Here is a 24126-nt window from a genome sequence, read left to right as displayed (position 1 = left end):
TTTTTCCTTGAGGAACTCTATAGTTTTAGGTTTCACATTTAAGTCTTTGATCCATCTGGAGTTAGTTTTTGTGTATGGTGTGAGGTACAGATCTTGTTTCCTTTTTCTGCAAATGGATATCCAGTTTTGCCAGTACCATTTATTAAACAAACATTCTCTTCCCCATTTAATGGATTTAGGCTCTTTGTTGAAGATCAGCTGACCGTAGGTCAATGGGTGTATTTCTGGGTTCTCAATTCTATTCCATTGGTCTATGTGTCTGTCATTGTACCAGTACCAGGCAGTTGTGACTACTGTGGCTATATAGTAGGTTTTGAGATCCAGCAGTGTGAGAACTACTTTGTTCTTCTTCTTCAGTAGTGCTTTGCTTATCTGGAGTCTCTTTAATTTTCAAATAAAATTAGTGATTGTTTTTTTTATATCCTTAAAAAATGTTGATGGAATCTGGATTGGGATTGCATTGAATGTGTAGATTGCTCTGGGTAGAACTGACATTTTCACAATGTTCAATCTTCCTATCCATGAGCATCATACGTTCTTCCATTCCATTTATTATGTAGATCTCTTAGGGTTTCTTGAAGTAGTTTTGTATAGTTTTCTTTGTAGAGGTCTTTTGTGTCCCTGGTAAGATTTATTCCCAGGTATTTTATTTTTTGGTAGCTAATATCAAACGGTATTGATCTCCTTATTTCTTCTTCAGCAATCTCTTTGCTGGTGTAGAGGAATCCAACTGATTTTTGGATGTTGATGTTATATCCTGCCACGATGCTAAATCTCTTAATTAGTTCCAGTAGATTTTTGACTGAGTCTCTTGGATTTTCTAGGTATAGGATTATATCATCAGCAAATAGGGATAGTTTGACTTCTTCCTTACCAACTTGGATGGCTTTGATTTCTCTTTCTTGCCTTATGGACCTGGTTAGGACTTCCAATACAATGTTGAATAGAAGTGGTGATATAGGGCATCCTTGTCTGGTTCCTGTTTGCAAGAGGAATGGTTTCAGTCTCTCTCTGTTGAGAATAATGTTGGCTGTTGGTTTTGCCTAGATGTCCTTTGTTATGTTGAGGAATGTCCCTTCTATTCTCTTTTGCTGACAGTTTTGATCAGGAATGGGTGTTGTATTTTATCAAATGCTTTTTCTACATCAATTGATATGATCATGTGGTTCTTCTCCTGTGTTTTATTTATGTGGTGGATGACATTGATGGTTTTTCTAATGTTGAACCATCCTTGCATACCTGTTATGAGCCCCACTTAGTCATAATGAATGATTTTCTTGATGTGTTGTTGGAGTCTGTTGAGTAGGATTTTGTTGAAGATTTTTGCATCTATATTCATGAGGGATATTGGTCTGTAGTTTTCCTTTTGAGTAATGTCTTTGCCTGGTTTTGGTATCAATGTTATGCTTGCTTCATAAAATGAGTTAGGGAGGTTTCCATCCTTTTCTGTGTTTTGGAATAATTTGACCAGGAATGGTGTCAGTTCTTCTCTGAATATTTGGTAGAATTCTCTGGTGAAACCATCTGGGCCACCACTTTTTTTTTTGGTAATTTTTTGCTGAGCTGTTAGTTTCTTCTTTTGTTATGGATCTGTTTATCTTTTCCACATCAGTCTGTGTTAGTTTAGGTAAGTGGTGCGTTTCTAGAAATCTGTCCGTTTCTTCCAGATTTTCAATTTTGTTGCAGTACAGTTCTTCATAGTATCCTGATATTATCCCTTTGATTTCAGTTGGTTCTGTTGTGATGTCACCATTTCGTTTCTTATTCATGTTACTTGTATTCTTTCCCTCTTTTCCTTTGTTGAACTTGCCAGTGGTTCGTCAGTTTTGTTGATCTTTTCAAAAAACCAACTTCTGGTCTTGTTGAATTTTTCTATTGCCCTTCTATTTTCTGTTTCATTGATTTCTGCTCGAATCTTGATTATTTCCTTTCTTCTGGTGACTGTAGGCTTTTCTTGTGTTCTTTTTCTAATTGTTGGAGATGTTGGTTTAAAGTGTTGATTTTGGCTCTTTCTTCTTTTTTGATGTGTGCGTTTATTGTTATAAATTGACCCCTGATCACTGCTTTTGCTGTGTCCCAAAGATTTTGGTATTTGTGTTTTCACTCTGGTTTGATTCAAGGAATTTTTGAATTTCACTTTTTATTTCTTCTCTTACCCAGTCTTTCTTAAAAAGGATGTTGTTCAGTTTCCATGTGTTTACTCTTTTTCTGTTGATCTTCCTATTGTTGAAAGGACATGGACAAAAAATACACTGTGTAATCACACAGGAACAGTAACCAAAAAAAGAAAAAAGGGAAAAAGAAGAAAAGAAAAAACTTGTAATATTTGGAGAGAAGGCAATAAGAGAAAAAAGGTAGAGAAGGAGAATAATGACAAAAAATCGGAAAAACAGAAGAAGAAAAACAAGGAAAGGGGTTAACCACAAGAATGAAAAAAAAAAAAAAAAATTGCAACCAGGAACAGGGAAAAGAAAAAAAGCTGAAAGCTAGAACCTGGGAGGGGAAGAATAAAGAATAATAGTAAAAAGGGCAAAAATAATAATGATAGTAGTAGTTTTAAAACAGACAAAAACAAACTAAAAAACAGAAAAAAGAGGGGAAAAAAAGGTGGGGCAGGACACCTAGGCCACGTCCAAGCACACAGACTGGGATAGAGTTCCTGACGGCCCAGAAGGTAGATGGGAGTGAGGGACGGCTGCATCTCCGTTCACCAAGAGGGTGTGGGGTATAAGAGTAACAAGGGGAATGTCGCACCTTTCCAGTTGTCAGGGTCCAGAATGTCCTTGGGGTTCCCAGCAAGTGGAACCTGTTCTTAGGTCCCTAGAATCTCAGAGAATGCTGTCACTTTAAATATCCAAAATGATCAAGCCGCTTGTAAACATTCAAAATGGGTGCACCCTCCAGACAGACAGAAGTCCACAGCTCAGCCTGCCTTCCTCTTTGCTGCATCCCCTTTTATTCATCAGCCACCAGTGTAGTTCTCTGTGCAGTCCCTGGCTAGCAGGGCCAATTTTTAGGTTAATTCTTAGGTCCTACCACCACTCAGCACTTTCCAAGCTGTCTGTGCCATCAGGATCACTGCCAGACCGCAGTTCCGTATGTCTCCTTTTTTTGGTGTTTTCATGCAAATTCTTCTGCTAGTTGGAGTTTAGTCCACTTCTATATCCTTCCCTTCAAGGCTTAGGGGTCCAGGATTATCTTCTGTATCTATGTTAATTGGTTCCCCCTTTCTTTGAAGAGGGTCTGTGCAGTCTTTCTGCCTATTCCACCATCTTACCAGAACTCCTCTCTAGCTAATAACTGATAACTCAGAAATACTGGAGAGCCTAACAATTTGGAAAGCAGCTTCTTGCTTTCGGAATTTAAAAAAAAAAAAAAAAAGTGGTTTTAAGTGCAGATCGTCATCTATTTTGTTTTCTTAAAATATAAGGGCCCAGTGGATCAGGAGCTCTATACTGTTGAAAACATAATGTATGAAGAATATTTATAGATACAGCTGATCTGGCATTTGTGGTGTCTGGAGAAGCCTCACTCATTCTCTAGTATCAAAATGATTGGTGATATGCCCTTCAACTTTTTGCTATAGGCTCTTTCCTCATCCATGGGATGTTTGTGGGTCTCTTCCTCATCCATCTTGTTGGCCAGCTAGTTAGTCTCCTGCATATATCTCTTTTCTACTCACTGTACTATTTGAAGGAACCATGGTGGTACAGTGGTTAAGCCCTTGGCTGCTAACTGAAAGGTTGGCAGTTCGAACCCACTGGTCACTCTGTGAGAGAAAGATGTGACATTCTGCTTTACTATGAGTCGGAATCAACTTCAACAGCAAAGGGTTTGGGTTTTTGCTATACTGTTTTTGAGTTTCGCTAATGCAGTAAGACAATATGATGCTCCATATTGAAACATTGAAAGGGACTGGCCTCACTGCTTTGGATTTGGTTCCCCTTGACTTTGCTCGCAGCATTGCAGGCCTCATGCTCAGTGGTTGCTTCCTCTCTAGCCTATTTCCTGTATTCTTTCTCAGCAAAGAGGCCAGGGAAAAGTTGCTTTCCTCAGTTGCACCTCTTCTCTTTGGTGGCTTGGTTAAGCAATGGACTGTTGAATAAGACGGTTTCCTTGCCCTGAGCAGCTCAGCCTCTGCAGAGACCTCTTCACTGCTCCATCCTCTGCCCCACGGAAGCAGTTGCAGGCCACTGGGTGCCTGTCATCCAAAGCGGAGGGGAGGCAGCTCTTTCTCCCCTCCCCTCCCCCTGTCCTGGAAGGGCAGATCACTCTGCTAAAGGCCTTTCTGCATTTTCCTCTCACTGTGTGAAAAACTGTTTTTTTTGTCTTTGGACCATGGAAGGCAGAATCTTTCAGACACTCGTATGTGGATCTTCAACACTGCCTTGAGTTTGAAAGGGTTCTTGTGCCTGGTCTCATTTTAAACTATGTTGTTCTCCCTATGAAGGTCTCTGGGTAACACAAATGGATTGAGCTCGACTATCAACCTAAAGGTTGGCAGTTCCAACCTACCCAGCCAGCAGTGCCAGGAAGAAAGGCCCGGCTATCTGCTTCCCTCAGATTATAGCCAAGCCAACCCTATAGAGCACAGTTCTTCCCTGTAATACAGGGATGGCCATGAGTTGGAATCCACTTGATGGCAACAAGTTTAATTTTTTTTTTTTTTTTTCCTCCCTCTGCCATTTACCCACCCAACCTTTATTTTTGTAAATCTAGTTTTTATACTTTGTGGATTTGTTGCTTTTTTTTTTTGTTTTTGTTTATCTGAGAAGCACACACATGGGATGTGAATGGGGATGGGGAGGGGTGTTCAGTCGCTCCCGGCCCCTCCCTTCGCAGCCATCTTTATGTGTTTCCTGTGACTCAGGTTAGGTTTCGGTGTCTCTTGCTCTGCTGCAAGACATGAGTCTGAAGAGGTGCAACAGAAAGAAAGTCCTCCCAGGCAGAACTGTTGGGTTTAAGGAGTGGTTTATTTTCCTTTCCCTTACAGAAGTCAGAGCTCTTTTCACTGATCCCCTTCACCTTCCCCAACTCTAGGGAATTGCCTCTTCTGGGCAGGCACCCCTGCAGCACGGAACATGTCAACACTGGAGGTCTGAGTGTTACTGTTAGCTCCCGCCACTTCAGCTGGTATTTTAAAGCGATACTGGGTGCTGCAAATAGGAACTGGGCAAATTTATTCAATCCTTTAAGTCTGTAGTTGGTTATTTTTTTTCCATTGTCATTTTAAAAGAATAAACTTAGCAAGGGGTTGGAGAAGGACAGGGTGTCAAAACAGTTGTTTTAAAATAGCACAGTTAGATATGGGAGCTAGTTTCTTACCCAAAAAAAGGAAGCAGAAAAGTAGTTTTGTTTTGTTTTTTAAAAAAACAAGTGTGTACTTACTGGCAGTGTTATTTAAAAAGCATCTATCTGATTACATTGACTTATGGTATTGCTTCAGCTACTTTAAGTCTAGTTTGAATTTGTGGTTAATTGCTTCTAAGAAGTGTTTCAGCCTTTGTAACAGATTTAGTTAGAGACATCAGATATTTGGGAAAGGGTGACAAACAATTCAGTAATTGGGATAATTTATAATACTATTGTTATTGGAGTTGTGTGAATTTTTGGCTATATGATTTCTTAAAATCATCTACAGAATTACTGTTTGACAGAGCTAGACCATATAATAGGAGCGCTTATAGTGTAGTGCCTAAGGCATTTGACTATTAACCAGAAGGCTGGTGGTTCAAACCCATCAGCCACTCCTCAGAAGAAAGTTTGGGCAGTCTACGCCTGTAGTGATACTGCCTCAGAAACCCAAGGAGGGGTCGCTGTGAGTCAGGTCTGACTTGACGGGACATAACAACAACAACAACAACAACAACAGATCATATAATAGCTTCCCTCTGTGAATTAGTAAAGGCTCCTTTTTTTTTCTTAAGAAAAATGATTTTTTTTTTTTTTATTGTGATTTGGGTGAAAGTTTACAGTGCAAATTCACTTTCCATACAGCAGCTCACTTTGTCTCATGACATTGACTGCAATTTCCCACAATGCAACTGCTCCTCTCCTGCTTCCTCCCCGTAGCTACCTCTTCCCTGTGTCCCTCCCTCGCATGCTAAAGGTTCCTTTAGATTTAATTTTCTTGGTTTTGATGACAAATTTTTCGCATTGTCCTATAGAGATTGAGCTTCACAGTTGTTGCTGTGCTTTTTTTAATTGAGCACAATGTGAAGAAACATGCATGAACCTGATTTTAGTTTTTCATCTTGATAAGGCAGAATGATTGCAAGCAATTCAGATTTCCAGGAAGAATAGTTGGCACTGACTAGAACAGTGCGTGTTACTACACCATTATAGGAGTTACAAAGAGGAAGGCGATCTTAGTCTAACAGAAGACTTTTTTCTGAGTTGTTAAAGGATAATTAACATCATCAAGAGATAAAATAACTTTCATACAAATATAAAATACAAATACAAAATAAACACATGAAAACAATTTTATTTATTGCAATAATTAATGAGGGAACCACTCAGGTATTACAGATCAGAGGAGAATTCATAAAATACACATATAGGAATGGTGAAAGGAATTTCCAATAAATAGAAAATTGATCAGTATCCATGAAGAATAATCATATGCATTTCCATAGGTAATAGTTTTTATTTCTGTGGATGAGAATCATTTGCATTAATATCAGTATTTTATAATTTATAGATTTGTGAAATGGCATATGGACAATGAAAGAGAGATACGCCAAAGAGAGCCCCCTAGACAGAACACTCAGTAATCTTTTTTTTGCCCATTTCAGGTCTTTCACAGTCTTTCCCTTCTGCAAATTGAGTAATTCCTTTCTTGGCCTCTAAGCCAGCCTGAGTTTGACATCCCAGATAAACATTCGTGGTTTTAGGAATGAGGCCATGAGGCTGACTGTACATGTGTTTTGTCTCCGTGTATGAAAGTCACAGTTGTTAGAAACTTTTATTTCATTTTATACCTCAAAGCAAAGCTATAAAATTGAGAAGGTTGTGCCTTAAAGAGGTTGTACTTGGCCAGCTCAAGCTAAAATGCAGCCAGTGCTCTGCTTAAAACAAAGCCACACCATTGCCACTGAGTCTATTCTGACTTAAGGGCTTATCAGTGGGGTTAACTGTCCAGAGGGGGAATCTTTCTCTCATTTTCACCAAGGCACCAGATACACTAGTTACCCTCCTCCCTTTTATACATGCCTCAAAGGATATAGTTTATTTTTGTTGATCTTAGTTCTCAAAGAAATGAGTCAATCATCCTAACTTTAGTTGTTGGGTTTTTTTCCTTCAGGTTTTCTTACAGAAACTGGAAAAACCAGAGCAAGTACTATTTTTTCTTCAGGAACAGAATCTGCCTTCCAGGTTACACAGATCAGAATTATGGTAATTTCGTGCTGCCTTCCTTAAGCAGCCTTCTTCCTTTGTTCCTTTCTTTCTTTGAAATAGGATTGTGTTTCAGAGATCCATGTCATTGGTGGTCCATGTGCCACATAATGACTGTTTTCTCTGTGCCAGGCATGTAGTAGAGGGCAGGGACACGAAGATAGGTTGAATAGATTAGGTCTGTGGATGGTATAAACCCAGGGTTTGAGAAAGGAAGGAGTCTTTTTTTGTGTCCTAATTTGTGGTGGCATTAGGAAACAATTTTCTGACTTTTCTATGATTTAGTATATTTGAAATATCATTTCCTTGGTTTTGATTTTGCTTTAAGATGTTGGAATTTAACCATATTCTTTGGAAACAAAACAGCAATTGAGTTTTCATTTCTTTGGTATTTTAATCTCTCTTTCCAGGTTCGCCGTGGGGGAATCGGTGCCCAGTGTGGGCTGGTATTTGCCTACAACTCACCTTCTGATAAATTTCACGCAGAAGAACACTTCAAAAGATTTGAAAAATATGACAAATGGAAGCTTAAGGAGTTCAGGCAATTTGTAAAAAGCAGGTAAGGAACAGAATAAAAATGTTTGTACTTAACAACAGTAAGTTCTCTCATTGGTAAAATACACCTTCTTGTCTTTATAGAAAAGTGCCATTAACTCATCGTCAGTGGCCATTAAGCATTCACTACTTTCTGGGATCACATGTAAAGATGTGTATGTTAACTTGTTCGTGAACTTTTACCTGGTCTTTTCTGTGACCAGAGGCATGCATCTTCAAAATGACAGGGTAATCATATATGTATGAGTTAGTGGGCAACCTGAGGTCTTCAATCTTACCCAGCCACTGGGAAATTTACCCATATTACAAACCCCCCCCACACTGTTCATTGCTTTTATAAATAATATTTATTAAGCACCTACTATGTGCCAGGCCTAATGCTAGGCATTGAAGATACAGTTATAAGCAAATTGACATAGTCCTGCTTTATAGAGCTTACTGTTTAGCTCAGAAGAGAGACAATATAACCTGTAGTCTCAGTAGTGTTATGGATGATACGATAGAGTGCTTTGGGAGCACCTGGCCAATCATCTTACCTGATCAAGTGTTGTTTAAGATGAGAACTGAGGGATAAGTTCGAATTAATTAGCTATTTGAAGAAATAGGAGTGTGCTGAGCAAAGAGAAGAGCAGGTGTGAGAGGGGAAGTATGGCACTTTTAAGGATGTGAAAGTCCCCGTGTAGCTGAGGGATGCTGTGAGTGGTGAGAGATGAGAGTGAGGAGCAAGAGAAGTGGCAGGACATTCAAGGTCTTTTTTCTCTGTATTCGGGCTTAGATTTTATCCTTAAAGCAATATGTGTGCGTGTGTGGGGGTGTGGTATTGAGAGGTTTCAAGAAGAGCAAGGAGATGCAATGTATGTTCTAGAAATCTTGCTCTGGATCGTACTGTGTGGAGATGGATTGGAGCAGAGCAAGCAGGGCAGAAGGAAAGCATTCCTCACTGTCACCCAGGCAGGCCAGAAGTATGTGCAAAAAGGGCTTGGGGGCTGCGTCATCCAGCCCCTCGGATTCACAAGGAGGAGACAGAGGCACCATCAGCAGCATCACCCCAAGGTTGATTCCTTTGAGGCAAGAGGTCAGACATGCCACCACCCTCTAATATTTTTGCCCATTCTGACACCAACAATCCCTTCCATGGCACTCTCTCCTTCTCTTCTGGGTTCAGTAATTCAGTGCAGTAACCACACAGAACCCACAGGCAATACTCATGATAATGGGTTTATTAGGGAAGTAGCAGGTTACAATTCAGGATCAGAAACAAAACAGGATACAATTCTTCAGTCAGGAAGCTGCTTCTCAGCCATGCCACGGGCATGTTTCTCTCTGGCCTCAGTCTCTGCCTTGCCCAGACCAGTGTCACAAAGCTCTCTTAGCTTTGCTGAACAGGTGTTCAGAGAGGCACCTCACTTCATCAGCAAGCCACTTGCCCAAAGGTACTCAGCTTTTTACTCTGGGCCGGGAAGCCTGCCGCTCTGTCTTCTGCCATTTCCTTGGTTCTGCTACCTCTGCTGCTGCTGTTTCTTCAGTGCAGGGATCTCAGATCCAAAGGTTGCACTCCTGGCTCTCCTATCTTGATGTAGTGAGAGCCCATAGCCCTCTTCTGATGGCCTATTTTGAGCTTAGCAGGATTACAGAACTGACCAGTGCCCATGTTTGGGTTCGTATACCTTATTTCCATGGTCCCACCCCCACAAGGTTGCCAAGTACCTTATTTACATTATTAAAAAAACTATCCAATCCCTTGGGTGGACACAGGCACCTCATATTGCATAGTCCCACCTAGCCATCTGGTGGGAGTCACAAAGACAGGCAGTTGAGTGCTAACCAAAAGGCTGGCAGTTCAAACCCACCAGCTGCTCCTTGGAAGGCAGGTGGGCAATCTACTTCTGTAGTGATACTGCCTCAGAAACCCAAGGAGGGGTTGATGTGAGTCGATAGGACTCAACAGCAGTGAATATGGTTGGTTTTTTTTTAAATGGCCGTATTAAGTAATTTACTGCAGCACAGCATGGATGACCCTAACTGGGTCAGCAGCAGCAGTGATAAAGAGATGCAGACAAACTTGAGAGACAACTTAGAAAGTAGAAGCAACAGGACCTGGTGACAGATTGAGTGCATAGCAGAAGAGGGAAGGAAGCTTAGGCATCAGTAAGTCCCAGGTGTTTGACTTGACAAAGTGGGGAAATTGGTAGTGTCTTTCTCTGAGACAGAAAATACTCCAGGGAAAAATAAGTTGTGGAGAAGATGATGAACTCAGTTTTGCTCCTGTTGAATTTGATCTTCATCAGTAAGTGCTTCAAGTCATCTTCATTCTCAGCAAGTAAGGTTGAGTCATCTGCATATCTCAGGTTGTCAGGTTGTTAATGGGTCTTCTTCCATCCTGATGCTGCGTTCTTCTTCATGTAGTCCAGCTTCTTGGATTATTCACAGATTGGTGAAAGGCTACAACCCTAACACACACCCTTCCTGATTTTAAACCATGTGGTATCCCCTTCTTCTTTTCAAATGACAGCCTCTTGGTCTAGGTACAAGTTCCTCATAAGCCCAATGAAGTGCTCTGGAATTCCCGTTCTTTGCAATGTTATCCATAATTTGTTATGATCCACGCAGTCAAATGCCTTTGCATAGTTAATATAACACAAGTATATATCTTTCTGGTATTCTTTGCTTTCAGCCGAGATCCATCTGACATCAGCAAGTAATATTCCTCATTCCATGTCCTCTTCTGAATCCAGCTTGCATATCTGGAAGTTCCCTGTCAATGTAGTGCTGCAACTGTTTTTGAATTATCTTCAGCAACATTTTACTTGTGTGTGATATTAATGATACTGCTCAATAATTTCCACATTTTGTTGCATCACCTTTCTTTGGAATAGGCACAGATACTGATCTCTTCTAGTCAGTTGGCCAGGTAGCTATCTTCCAAATTTCTTAGCATAGATGAGTAAGCACCACCAGCACTGCATCCATTTGTTGAATGTCTCAATGGGTGTTCCATCAATTCCTGGAGCCTTGTTTTTTGCTAATTTTTTCAGTGCAGCTTAGACTTCTTTCTTCAGTACCATTGGTTCTTGATCATATACTACCTCCTGAAATAGTTGAACATCAAGCAGTTCTTTTTGGTATGGTGACTCTGTGTATTTGTTCCATCTTTTTTCGATGCTTTGTGTATTATTCATTCAGTGTGTTGCCCATAGAATCCTTTAATATTGCAACTTTTGGCTTGAATTTTTTCTTTAGTTCTTTCAGCTTGAGAAATGCTGAGCGTGTTCTTCCTTTTTGGTTTTCTAACTCCAGGTCCTTTTACATTTCATTATAATACTTTGTCTTCTCAAGATGCCCTTTGAAATCTTCTGTTTAGCTCTTTTATCTCATCATTTCTTCTACTGTTACTATCTTACTGCTACTCTACAAAATAATAAGCAAAAAGGGAGCTGCTTTGCCTTTAAAAAGAAAAAGAAAGAAACCTTGAGATGACACAGATGTATATATGCAGTCGGATGTTGCCCAAATAGATACTAAGCTACACATACCTGTAATAATTTTTAATATGAGAATGGAAGAGATCATTCTTATTTTTTTAAAAGATATTTTATTGTTTTTTAGTGAACATTTACACAGTAAATTGGGTTCCTAATTTACTATACAAGTTGACAATTTCTATACAAGTTGTTCAGTGACATTAGTCATAGTTTTTGCAGTGTTACCAACATTCCCTTTAATTGCTTTCTGATTATTCTGTCTCCAGTAGTCTGGTTTCCCTGCCTCCTTACCTTTTCACCTTTGCTTTAGAGAAAATGTTGACCTTTTGGTCTTCTATTAATAGTTTTGTGGTAAAGCAACATGTTGTTGTTGTTGTTGTTGTTGTTGTTAGGTGGCATCAAGTCATCTCCAGCTCATAGCAACCTTATATAAAACAGAACAAAATACTGCCCAGTCCTGTGCCAGCCTCACGATCCCTGCTATACCTAAGCTCATCATTGCAATCACTGTGTACAGTGTTTCAGGGCTATTTATAAAGTTTTCCAGTAATATATCATACAGTGTTTCACTGCTATTCATAAGGTTTTCACTGGCCAATTCTTTGAGAAATGTACGGGCGGGCTTTTCCTTCTTCCGAGTCTTAGTCTGGAAGCTCTGCTGAAACCTGTCCACCACAAGTAACCCTGCTGGCATTTGAAACACTGGTGGCATAGCCTCCAGCCTCACAGCAACAGGTAAGCCACCACAGTATGACAAACTGACAGACCAGTTTGTCTCCCTTAGCTGTTCCAGACTGTTCTACTCAATTCCTCCCTCAGCCACTCCAAACTGCCACTCTCCCTTAGCCACTCCAAACCCACTGGCTCGCTTCCTGGCCTCCCCCACCTGACACTTCCCTTCCTGGCACTCTGACACCTGCCTGCCGCACTCAGCTCACTTACCCAGCCTGCCCCATGCGCTCAAGAGTATTTACTTACATACTTACAGGTAATAACCCTTTATTTTGTGTGCCACTCTGTTGTTTCACTAAAACGTGATCTCAGAATAGTTTTAGTTCAGGGTTTAAAGAGTTTCTCAAGGTGATAATTTCAGGGAGTCCTCTGGTCTCAGATAGTCTAGTAAGTCTGGCATTTTTTAAGAATTTGAATTTTGTTCCACATTTTTCTCCCTTCCTTTTTAGTACTATCTATAGTGACTCTGGTTGGAATGGTCAGTAGTGATAGCCAGGCACCATCTAATTCTTCTGGTCTCAGGTTAGATGAGGTCATGACTCATGTAGGCTGTTAGCCCTGTAGACTTGTTTCTTCTCTGAGACTTTGGTTTCCTTCTTACTCTTGCTCCTGATGAGTAGAGACCAATAGTTGTGTTTTAGATGGCCACTCACCAGCTTCTAAGACTCCAGGCACTATTCATTTCACTGAGATGCAGAACATGAACTTTGTAAACTGTATTATTCCTATTGACTAAGTTGTCCCTGAGACTAAGGTCCTAAGCTTAAAAGAGATCATTCTGAAAGAATGCTGAACTGGGAAGAAAACTTAGGTTAACATGATGAGTGGCACCAGCATTTAAGAGGCAACAGAGAAAAGACGGAAAAAAATGCCAGGGAAGTAGCCGGAATGCCAAGACTATGTCTCAGTGGTTCCACTAGGCTCTATTGGACCAGCAAACCTGGTCCCCACCTTCTTTTTTTTTTTTGCCTCCAAATGATTTTAGGGAGCTCTGATAGCGTAGTGCCTAAGGCACTGGACTGCTAACCAGAAGGCTGGCGGTTCAAACCCACCAGCCACTCCTCGGAAGGAAGATGGGGCAATCTACTTCTGTAGTGATACTGCCTTGGAAACCCAAGGAGGGGTCGCTATGAGTCAGGTCCGACTTGATGGCACATAACAACAACAACAACAACAAATGATTTTAAGTTTTGTTCCACATTGTTCTCCCTCTCTGTCCAGGATCTCCTACATCCCTTCCAAGTGGATGGCAGTGGTAGCTGGGCACCATCTAGTTCTTCTGGTCTCATACTTGTATAGGTTGCAGATCAGATGGTGTACCAGTCGCTAGGACTGATTGTTTCCATTAATTTTGGTTTTCTTTCTTCTAGACGAGGAGAGACCCATTGTTGCATCTAGATGGCAGCTTGCTAGCTTTTAAGATCCCAGTCACTACTCACCAAAGTAGGAGGTGGAACAATGTTTTGTATAGTATATTATGCCAATTGAGCTTGATGTCCCCTGTGACTATGGTCCCATGCCCGCAGGATCAACTACTCGGTCGCTCTGGGTAGCTGGCTGTGACCAAGCAATGACCATAACCTTGCCCCTTGTCAGCTCTACTATACACCTGGGAATTCTGATCATTCACATGAACTTATAGGACCATTGTCTGCCAACCCTATATGTGATCTTGGATACACTTCCCATTTGTGTCTGTTGAATTTAGCTGTAGAGGTCATTGATGGCCCCATTGACAATATTGCCTCCCTTATTATTACTATATGCATTGCCATAGAGTTAATTCTAACTTATGGCAACCCTGTAGGATAGAGTAGATCTGCCCCACAGGGTTTCCAAGGCTGTAAATCTCTATGGAAGCAGACTGCTTCATCCTTATCCCACAGAGAAGCTGTGGGTTCAAACTGCCAACCTTTTGGTTAGCAGCTGAATGCTGCTGGCGCCACCAGGGAACTCATGGAGCTGAGCCCTGTGCTTGCTATATGTGCTGCTGTATTTCAAAAATAATGGGGGTGCTTGGGTTTATAGAAGCCCTGAAATGTCATCCAGTATAGACTAGTTACACTTTAATGTGTGTACAAGTCACCTGGGGTCTTGTTTAAATGCAGATTTTGATTCAGTAATCTGAGGTGAAGCTTGAGGCTCCACCATTCCAATAGGTTTCCAGGTGACTGATGCTGTTGGTCCTGGAGGCACACTTTGGATCTAGGAAAATCCCCTTTATGCTGAAATGCATGACAGGTAAAGCCTGTCAATAAATACTTTGAATGATGGAGAACTCATTGCATAGCAAGACATTTCAATTAGTAGGACATGTTCAGTATGTTTGTAATTAAGATTTAGTGGTCAGAATTTAGGACCTCCACACCAATTAGAACAGATTTCCCTCATTTCTAAAATCTCCCTCCTACTATACACACACACACAGACATGCCTTTTTTAAAAAATAATTTATTTTATTTTGATTGACGATGTACACAGCAAAAACATGTACCAATTTAAGTTTCTACTTGTAATTCAGTGGTGCTTGAACAATTTTTCTCAGAAAGATCAGCACAAGGCTGGTCCCCATGAGGCAGAAGTTAAAGATGTCCCAAATGTCCAAACTACTGTACCACTCCAGCATTTCAGACATTAACTTCTCCTCCTCCTCCTCCTCCTCCCAGTAATTTCCCCAGTCTTAGGGTTCTGTATTTCGCTGTAACGCCTCACAGAACTCACAGACACCCAAGGGTTTGTCTCACGTAGTGGTAGTGGAGGCTGGCAGGCTGGTGAGTCCCAGGTCCGTGAGTAGGTCTGGAGGATCCTCCCAATTCTCAGGGTTTGATGAACCTCGATCAGCAGATCAGATGACGGCTGCTGTCCCGAATCCAGGGGTGAGATGAGGATGAGCCAAGACACAAAACCAGAACAAGAGGAGGGCAAATCTTCCCAGGAGATTCGTAGGTATACCCTCAAGGAAGCTAAGTGTGGTGATTTGAATTATACCCTCCAGCAAGGCAGGACTCAAGATACATTCCACCTGTGTTGCCTCAACAGAAATAACCTAAATCCCATCACAGAGTTGATTACCAGTCATTATAGGGAATGACTACTGCCAGCTGCCTAGCCAAGTTGATACCTGACCTTAACTACCACACCACCCCAAACAGGCATGGATAATGGGATTTACAAAACATCACAGAATGGAGGACAGTGGCTAGAAGGGCCACATCAAGCAATTCGCCACAGTGGCATTGATTTCGGTCTTCCAACTGTGTAACCATTCCCACCCTTTTTTTCTGAACACTGCATGTTCTTAGTACCTCTTTATAAGAACTGCTGGTGACACAGAGCAAGTTGAGCTAAAGGGGTTTTTTTGAAAAAGTTAAAATTATTTTCAAAATTATCTTTGCATGGGAGTTCTGGGGGCATAGTCCCTAAGGTCTTTGACCACTAACCAGAAGGCTGGTGGTTCAAACCCACCAGCCACTCCTCAGGAGGAAGAATGGAAAATCTAATTCTGTAGAGAGATGCTTTGGAAACCCAAGGAGGGGCCGCTATGAGTCACATTTGACTCAGTGGCAGCGTGTTTGGTTTCTTGGTTTGGATCTTTGCATGTGTCACTATGTGCTTTTTATTTGAGGCAAGAGACTATTGGTTTTTATCTTTTATCAGATTTTCATAGGACCAGAAGATCCAAAATGAAAGATAAGAATTATGATTGTTGTGGTTTCAGTAATTTATGCCCCTCACCATTCACATCTCAGTTATGAGATACATTGTTGTTTGTTGTTGTTATGTGCCGTCAAGTCATTTCCGATTCATAGCGACCCTGTGTACAACAGAATGAAACACTGCCCAGTCCTGCGCCAGCCTCATGATCCCTACTATACCTGAGCCCCATTGCTGCAGCCACTGTGTCAGTTCATCTTGTTGAGGGCCTTCTTCTCTTTTATTGACCTTCTACTTTACCAAGCATGACATCCTTCTCCAGGGAATGGTCCTTTCTGACAACATGACCAAAGTAGGTAAGACGAAGTCTGGTCATTCTCACTTCCAAGGAGCATTCCTGCTGCACTTCTTCCAGGACAGATTTGTTAGTTCTCTTAGCAGTCCATGGTACTTTCAGCATTCTTGACCAGCACCATAACTCAAAAGCATCAACTCTTCTTTGGTCTTCCTTAATCATTGTCCAGCTCTCACATGCATATGAGGCAATTGAAAATACCATGGCTTGTGTTAGGCACATCTTAGTCTTCAAGGAGATATCTTTGCTCTTCAGGACTTGAAAGAGGTATTTTGCAACATATTTGCCCAATGCAATACGTCTTTTGATGTCTTGACTACTGCTTCCACTGGCATTGATTATAGAACCAAGTAATATGACGTCTCTGACAACTTCACTCTTTTCTGCATCTATTGTGATGCTACTTACGTATTGGTCCAGTTGTGAGGATTTTTGTTTTCTTTATATTGAGGTATAATCTATACTGCAGACTGAAGACTTTAATCTTCCTCAGTAAGTGCTACAAGTCATCCTGACTTTCAGCGAGCAAAGTTGTGTCATCAGCGTATCGCAGGTTGTTAATGAGCCTTCCTCCAATCCTGATGCCACGATCGTCTTCATACAGTCCAGCTTCTCGGATTATTTGCTCAGCATACAGATTGAATTAGTATGGGGAAAGGATACAAATCTGACACACTCCCTTCCTGATTTTCAACCATACAGTATCCCCTTGTTCTGTTCAAATTACAGCCTCCTGGTCTATGTACGGGAGCTCTGGTAGCATAGTGGCTAAGACAGGTTCCTCATGAGTACAGTTATAAGCTGTGAGATATACGCAAGGAAAATACCAAGCCCGCTCTCTAGTATTTTTTTTTCCTGAGTAGAGGCTGTAACCCCAGCAGTGTTGGAACCAGGTCTGCACAAAAAGGCATTGGTTTTGTGGTGGTTGTAGAGAATATACAGCAGAACTACACCAATTCAACCATCGTTACACATACAAGTTGAATTCAGCCATCGCTACACGTACAAGTTGAATTCAGCCATCGCTACACATACAAGTTGAATTCAGCCATTGCTACACGTACAAGTTGAATTCAGCCATTGCTACACATACAAGTTGATGACATTGATCACCTTCTTCGATTTGTGCAGCTTTTCTCACCTGATTTTTCTGAGTTGTTCTTCCCCCATGAACGTAAAGTCACTGCCCCCTAAGGTTCCCATCTGATCTTTTGAGTTGCTCTTACCACTTTGATCCCATATAGATCTTAAAAGGGCACAGTGCATAAGGCAGACTTTTTTTTTTTTTTTTTTTTAACTAGTTAAGCTAAGCTGTTGATTGGTTTTAAGTTTTAAAGATCATCTCAGAGCAATAGTTGCAGGGGTTCTTCCAGCCCCCATGGCTCTGTAAAGTCTGGATTCCAAGGGGATATGACATTCTGTTCTGTACTCTCCCTGTTTTATTTATCTATTACTGCTATAACAGAAATAAGCAGATGGCTTTAACAAACTTATTTATTTATTTATTCATTCATTCATTCATTCAGTTTAGGAGGCTAGAAGTCTGAATTCAGGATGCCAGCTCTAGGAGAAAACTTTCTTGGTCTGGGGGATGGTCCTTATCTCTTTAAGCTTCTGTTCTTGGGCTGTCTTCATGTGGCTTGGCGTCTCTTTTCCCCATCTCTACTTCCTGGCTGGCTTATTTAATCTCTTCTAGATATCAAGAGATTGACTCAGAATGCACCCTACACTAATCCTGTCTCATTAGCATAACAAAGAAAAGCCAGTCCCAAATGGAATTATTACCACAGGCATACAGGTTGGGATTTACAACACATATTTTTTGCGTACACAGTTCAATCTTACACCCCTTTTTGATCAGGATTCTTCTATGGACTCTTTGATCAAAATATTCAGTCATGATAGCCAGGCATGAGCCAGTTCTTCTGGTCTCATGGCAAAGGAGGCAATTGTTTGTGAAGGTAATTGGCTACACATTCCATATCCTCCTCCAATTCCTGACTCTCCTTTCTCTGTTGCTTAGGTGGATAGAGACCAATGGTCATTCCTTGCATGGCTGCTTGCGAACTTTTAAGACCCCAGGCACTACGTAACAAACTAGGAGATCGAACAGAAGCAGTAAACGTGTTATTAGGCCAGTTAACTGTGATGTCCTATGAAACCATAATCCTAAACCTCCAAACCAAGGAACCCAGTCCCATGAGATTTTTGGTTGTACGTAAGCAGCCCCAGCAGCTGCTTTGTTTCTGTTTTGTCATAGTACAGATGCCTTTTTTAAAGATGCTTTTCTTTTTTCATAATAGCTAGACATTACCATTGCTTTTAAGTAGCCATATCCCACTCTTAGGACATGATGAAATAGATTTTTTTCTAGGCTTACTGCTCAAAAAGGTCTTTCACTTCTTACGTATGGGATGATTTTTCTCAACCTAAATGCAGGCCTGTTCACTGCTTCCTTGATGATTTTAACTCCTGGTCTGTCCTGATTCTTAAATCCTGATTTGACTGGCCTGCATTTTAGCAATCCCTCTTCAGTTTGAAAATCAAAATGTTAATGTGTGTGCCGCCTGTCTTCTTGCCTGATGAGAGACATTGGTCAGTCAGCATGGACTGGGTTCAGATGTTTGGCTGCCAAGTATACTCAAGAGGACTAGCATTCTATTCTCTTTTCTCTATCTTGCCAGGAATGTGGTGTAGGGAACAGGGATGCTCTGTTCTTTGACCCTCTGCTAGCACTCTGTATCTCAGAGGTTTCCTCACCACTCCAAAGAGTGAATTAAAAAAATCCTCAGATACACATTATTGATGAAATATTTTAGGTATTGTGGGCTAGGACAAAACACCACCCATCCCATTAGTTTGTTGTTGTTGTTGTTATGTGCCGTCAAGTCGGACCCGACTCATAGCGACCCCTCCTTGGGTTTCCGAGGCAGTATCACTACGGAAGTAGATTGCCCAACCTTCCTTCCGAGGAGTGGCTGGTGGGTTTGAACCGCCAATCTTCTGGTTAGCAGTCAAGTGTCTTAGCCACTACGCTACCAGAGCTCCCTCCTTCCCATTAGTTTAGGTCTAGCTATATCGTGAAAAGTTTATACCAAGAAAGACTTCAATTAAGAAGAGAGAACAATTTTTCTATCTATATCTACTCTGGGTTCTTGTCTTTTTCCACTTCTTACCATAATTCCTTGCTTGCTTATCTTATCCATATAAAATGTCTGTGTGTTGCTAGCTTGCTAGCTGAATTACAGATTGAATAGTGTAAAGTTTTAGGAATGTTATTTGATAACAATGGTGGACTATCTTTTTCTTCTTCCTAGTGATTTCACTCCTGGAAAGGGAGTAGCATCTAAGTATCCAATTTTTAAAAAGATGATGTTCTGGTTACCTGGTGCCACTCTGATGAGAATATACCACAAATGGGATGGCTTGAATGAACAGGAGTTTATTCTCTTACAGTTTAGAGGCTTTAAGTCCAAATTCAAAGTGCAGGGCCCTAGGAGTGAAAGCCCCTCAACCTTGGGCTTCAGCTCTGCCTCCTGCTCCCAGCCCACTGAAGCTAGAGGCTTTTCTTCACTCAGACAGCTGCTGAGGTTGCCAAGCCCAAGGTTGACAAGTAAAAAGGCACAGTCCTGATGTTACCAAATCAGACGGCAGACCATTATTTTAAGTCCATTGAAAGTCCCAAGGTCGGCAGAGCATGGCAGGCTGCTGAACAATGACTCGGCTACAGGCAAGGTTCAAGTGTGCCATAAGCTAGAGACCATTCCCAAAACTGTTTCTTATATACAGGAAGCAGACCACATACCCAAAGCAGCTACTCAGCTGCTCCAATAGATTTCACCATGGAGTTAATTGCCAGTCTCACCATGGGGAATACCTACATTCAGCTCCCCAGCCACTCAACCAGGCCCAGCCAAGTCGACACACAAACTTAACCACCACAGATGTGGTTCATTGTTGTGCTTCGTCTGCCTCAAGGATAGAATGTTTTCCTGGAAGGATTTAAGGAACAGGAAAGAACTTAGAGCTATAAAAGTTGAAGCTTTCCTTTCTTGGAGCTCCAGGATCTAAAAGTCCTTGGTCGTATAGCTGTCCGGTGGTGCAGGTGACCCAGACTTCAGGCTGATCATACACATATTAGCCAGGGGAATGAAAACTGAACCTGGTTCTGCTTTGGATCCTTCCAGAAGCACATACCAGCTCTTACATTGTATCTTACTCCTGATTAGCTCACCTACAATGTCTTGACTTTATGTTTCATTCTTTTCTTAAGCCAATTATCTAGAGAAGTAAACTTTCCCCTTAATTCCCAGACTATATTTGGGGCTGATGTAGTTCCCATTTTACAGATGAGGAGACTGAGAAATAGAGAGGAAATTATCCCAACTACCTCATCTGTTCAAAAGGCATCATGTGTCACACCTTGATTGTTCATTGACAGGCTATAAGTTGAATGCCACTTTGGTAGTGCCTTATTCATTAGACTTTTGAAAAGTTTAGAACTAGGAGAATATTTTGTGATTCCCTTGTGTTTACAGGATTGGTTGCTCATCTGATGACCTTGGAGAGGATGATCCTATTGGCTGGTTTGAGCTGGAAGAAGAGTGGGATGAAGCAGATGTCAAGTTGCAACAGTGCAGAGTTGCTAAAGTAAGCATTAGTGAGTTGTGGCTGCCACATGTTCACCCACTCCCCTTCTTTTATTCAGTAAGCATTTACGGAGTGGTCGTTGCATACCAGGCCCTGTGCAAGAGCCAGAATCCCAGAGGTGACTCGGACAGGATTGTGACTCTTAAGAGTTCATAGTCTGAGACATTGTGATATGGGCTGTGACAAAGGGACATACAGGGGACTATTGGAAGACTATCTAACCCAGCCTGGAATTCATTAGTAAAGGCTTCCCAGGAAAGATGGTGTAATGCTAGGTGCTGAAAATTGATTAAGCCATCATCTTTAGCCAGACAAGAAGGTGTGGAGAGGGCATCTCAGACTGAGAGAATAGCAAAGACACTGGCATAAGTGCCAGAGAGAGAAAAAAGAGCACACATATTTCCACAGTTATGAAGCAGTGAATCTTAATTCCCAACCCCCAACCTCAAGTATAAATCTTAGTAATAAGCTTATTATATAAAAGAATTCAGAAGCTCTGGTAGCGTAGTATCTAAGGCACTTGACTGATAACCAGGAGGCTGGCGGTTCAAACTCACCAGCCACTCCTCGGAAGGAAGGTTGGGCAATCTACTTCTGTAGTGATACCGCCTCGGAAACCCAAGAAGGGGTCACTATGAGTTGGGTCTGACTCCACAGCACATAACAACAACAACAACAACATAAGAGAATTAAGAATATCTTTAGGGCTTATACATAGTAGGTGCTCAGTAAATATTTTTGTAGTTGAGTAGTGGACTCTGAAAGACCCTTGACAAGGAGCTCTCACTGTAAGAAGCTGATAGTTTGCACAGAACTTTGTTGGGCTTTGAAAACGGCCTTAGCTTTGAGAGGACAAGGCTGTTTCCTAGGCTCCCAGTGCATGGGTTGTGTATATCACTTGGGGACTTTGAAATGATTCTTAGGGCATTGACTGTTTTTACCATGTATATATTTTGACATGAATGTGCTGTAGAGAAAATGTACTTCTTATTCATCCTTTCTCACTGTTTTTGCCTTGAAAAGAAAGTAATGTCTTTTCTCTGATTGCCATCTTTCCCAAAGCCTGACTTCATTAAACATATGTACTGTCTTTTTTTTTTTTTTCCTATTTGTTGTAGATGCTGGGTATTTATTTTGCATCCCCAGTGCTGGCCATAGTGGTACCTAATAAATTATGGAAAACATAGATTGTCCCATGAAGTCTTTTCTCTCCCTTTGATCCATACCCAGAGACTCTGAGCCCTTCTCCTTAAATCTCTCTTGTCCCTTCTAGTATCTGATGGTGAAGTTCCTGTGCACCCGTCAGGAATCAGCAGAGCGCCTGGGAGTGCAAGGCTTAAGCATCAGTGGGTACCTGCGGCCCGCCAGAGCGGAGGCGGAGCAGAGCGCTGCCTGCGCTCACTGCAGGAAGGACTCCGAGGAGAGTGTGTGTGGGGCCACACTCCTGCTCAAGACCCTGCAGTTCATCCAGCAGCTCGCCCGTGACCTGGTAGTGTTTCCTCAGCGGGCAGACCTCATTCCTTAAGGAAAACCAGTGACAAGGTTAAGAGAAATGACCACCAACCAGTGAAACCTGGCTCTGTCCAGGCCGAGTAGTGTGAGTGGATGTATAGTAGATGTCATGCTACTGTGGTGACATTGAAAGGGCAAGGGTAGTGTGGTGTTGGCATTTATGGCGTCTGTCAGTCAGGGACTAAGTGGCATATGGCCATGGTTGGGAATTCTAAACAAGACCTACAGACAGATCTTAAAGACCCCCTACCGTGGTTGCTGGGTTCACTTTGATTTAGTAAATTCCCATATGAATGATGTCAGGATTTGAAATCATTTGTGTTTTTGGTACTGACTTTTACAGTCCCTAATAAAAACACAGTGATAACTGACACAATAGACGGTTCTTACAGCCATCACCACAGAGAACTCAGTGGGCTTCTAGAGCCCTTTCATGTGTGGTATACACGTGAACAGTGTCCACTCTTGACCTTTATTTGGCTTTGGAACATTCTCAGAGGCTTGTAACTCAGTTTATATGTGGTTCTTTTGATCTTTGTTAACCAAGTGCCCCTGTAACAGTAGAGAACAGCAAGTTAGAGGGAGATGCTTTGAGTAGCAGGTGCCTTTCAGCCCACATGCAGGGCAGGGATTAATACCCTGCAGTATAACTCTGGGCAGGAGTCACCATCAAGAAAAAATTGATTTATGTGCAGGTTTTATGTTTAAGAAGTCAGGGAGCCTTCATGACTGTGTGTGTGTGTATGTGGGGGGTTAGATGTATATACACGTAAACATACATATGTACACATATGCACACAGACACACATATATTTTAGAAAGTTTCACACCAAAAATAATTGTTCACAGACTTTGATAGCTAAGAGTATGCATCATTATATGGGAATTTCACTCATGTAGAACCATTCATCCCTTAATGATGAGAGGTAAATGAGACATTACAATATTTCTCTAAATGTATTTTATTTTTTCCTGGTCTTAATTGTTTAGGTGCAGCAAAAAGAAAGTGGCTTAAAATATAAATCTTTTCTGGATTTTGCGGGCCTTAATTTGCAGATCTTCTGGAATTTTTACAGTAAATTAAAGCAAAAGTAAGTTAGAGTTTATTATAAGGACATAAGTAATCATTTAAACAAAACTGAAAATACTGGATGTTGCTATCCTAAATGAACGTTTTTTTTTTCCCTAAGTTTTTTTTTTTTTTTTTGCTTCCTACTAGTTTATGTTGTTCTGATTTGAAAGATTTGGCTTATTATTGACTACCAGCTCACATTTCTGTACTTTCATTAGGCAGCGTTTTCACAGATGTCGTCTCATTTGCTTACCTTAGCCACCTTGTAGCATCTTCATTTTACAGATGAAGAACTGAGATCCAGAGTGAATTTCCTGGCCCCACAGTTGGCAGAGGCAGCATGGGGCTGTGTTTTCAGACCCCTCGTACAGTTATTCTTGCCATTCCACCCTTGTTGCTCTCACCCTCCATTCTTCTGCCAAGCCCAGCGCCAAGCTGTGTGGCTTTGGAGGGTGCGAGACACTTGCCCTTCCGCTCTCTGATGCTCTTTGTCTTTCTGTAGCTCACGGGAAGAATGCATCTGTGCCCAGACTCTGCTTCTGCAGCTGCTCCAGAGCTGCTTCTCGGTGCTGCAGGGGAACGCACTAGGTGTCTCTGAGGAGGAAAAGGCTCCAAACCAGAGCCCTGAAGGGATGGAGGCTGCCAAGGAGCTCTACACACACTTGTGTGATGGTAGGATTTGGCTTTTCTTTTATGTGACCCAGCACTAGTAGCCT

The 24126-nt window shown here is 41.5% G+C and overlaps 1 protein-coding gene across 1 annotated transcript in view; it reads left to right on the top strand.

Annotated features, from left to right (window-relative positions):
* Window positions 1-24126, top strand: part of ZZEF1 (zinc finger ZZ-type and EF-hand domain containing 1) — a 155797-nt gene that overhangs the window by 48964 nt on the left and 82707 nt on the right. The window contains exons 10-15 of the mRNA XM_007937490.2: window positions 7307-7398; window positions 7809-7957; window positions 20715-20826; window positions 22100-22315; window positions 23329-23429; window positions 23913-24082. Coding sequence (XP_007935681.1) covers window positions 7307-7398; window positions 7809-7957; window positions 20715-20826; window positions 22100-22315; window positions 23329-23429; window positions 23913-24082 — 840 coding nt within the window. The remainder of the gene's footprint in view (window positions 1-7306; window positions 7399-7808; window positions 7958-20714; window positions 20827-22099; window positions 22316-23328; window positions 23430-23912; window positions 24083-24126) is intronic.

Source organism: Orycteropus afer, unplaced genomic scaffold, assembly GCF_000298275.1.
Source record: "Orycteropus afer afer isolate SDZICR_OR568_19922 unplaced genomic scaffold, OryAfe1.0 scaffold00042, whole genome shotgun sequence".
Lineage (NCBI taxonomy): Eukaryota > Metazoa > Chordata > Mammalia > Tubulidentata > Orycteropodidae > Orycteropus > Orycteropus afer.
The sequence above is the reverse complement of the archived record's forward strand: the minus strand, read 5'-3'. Positions and strand labels throughout refer to the sequence as shown.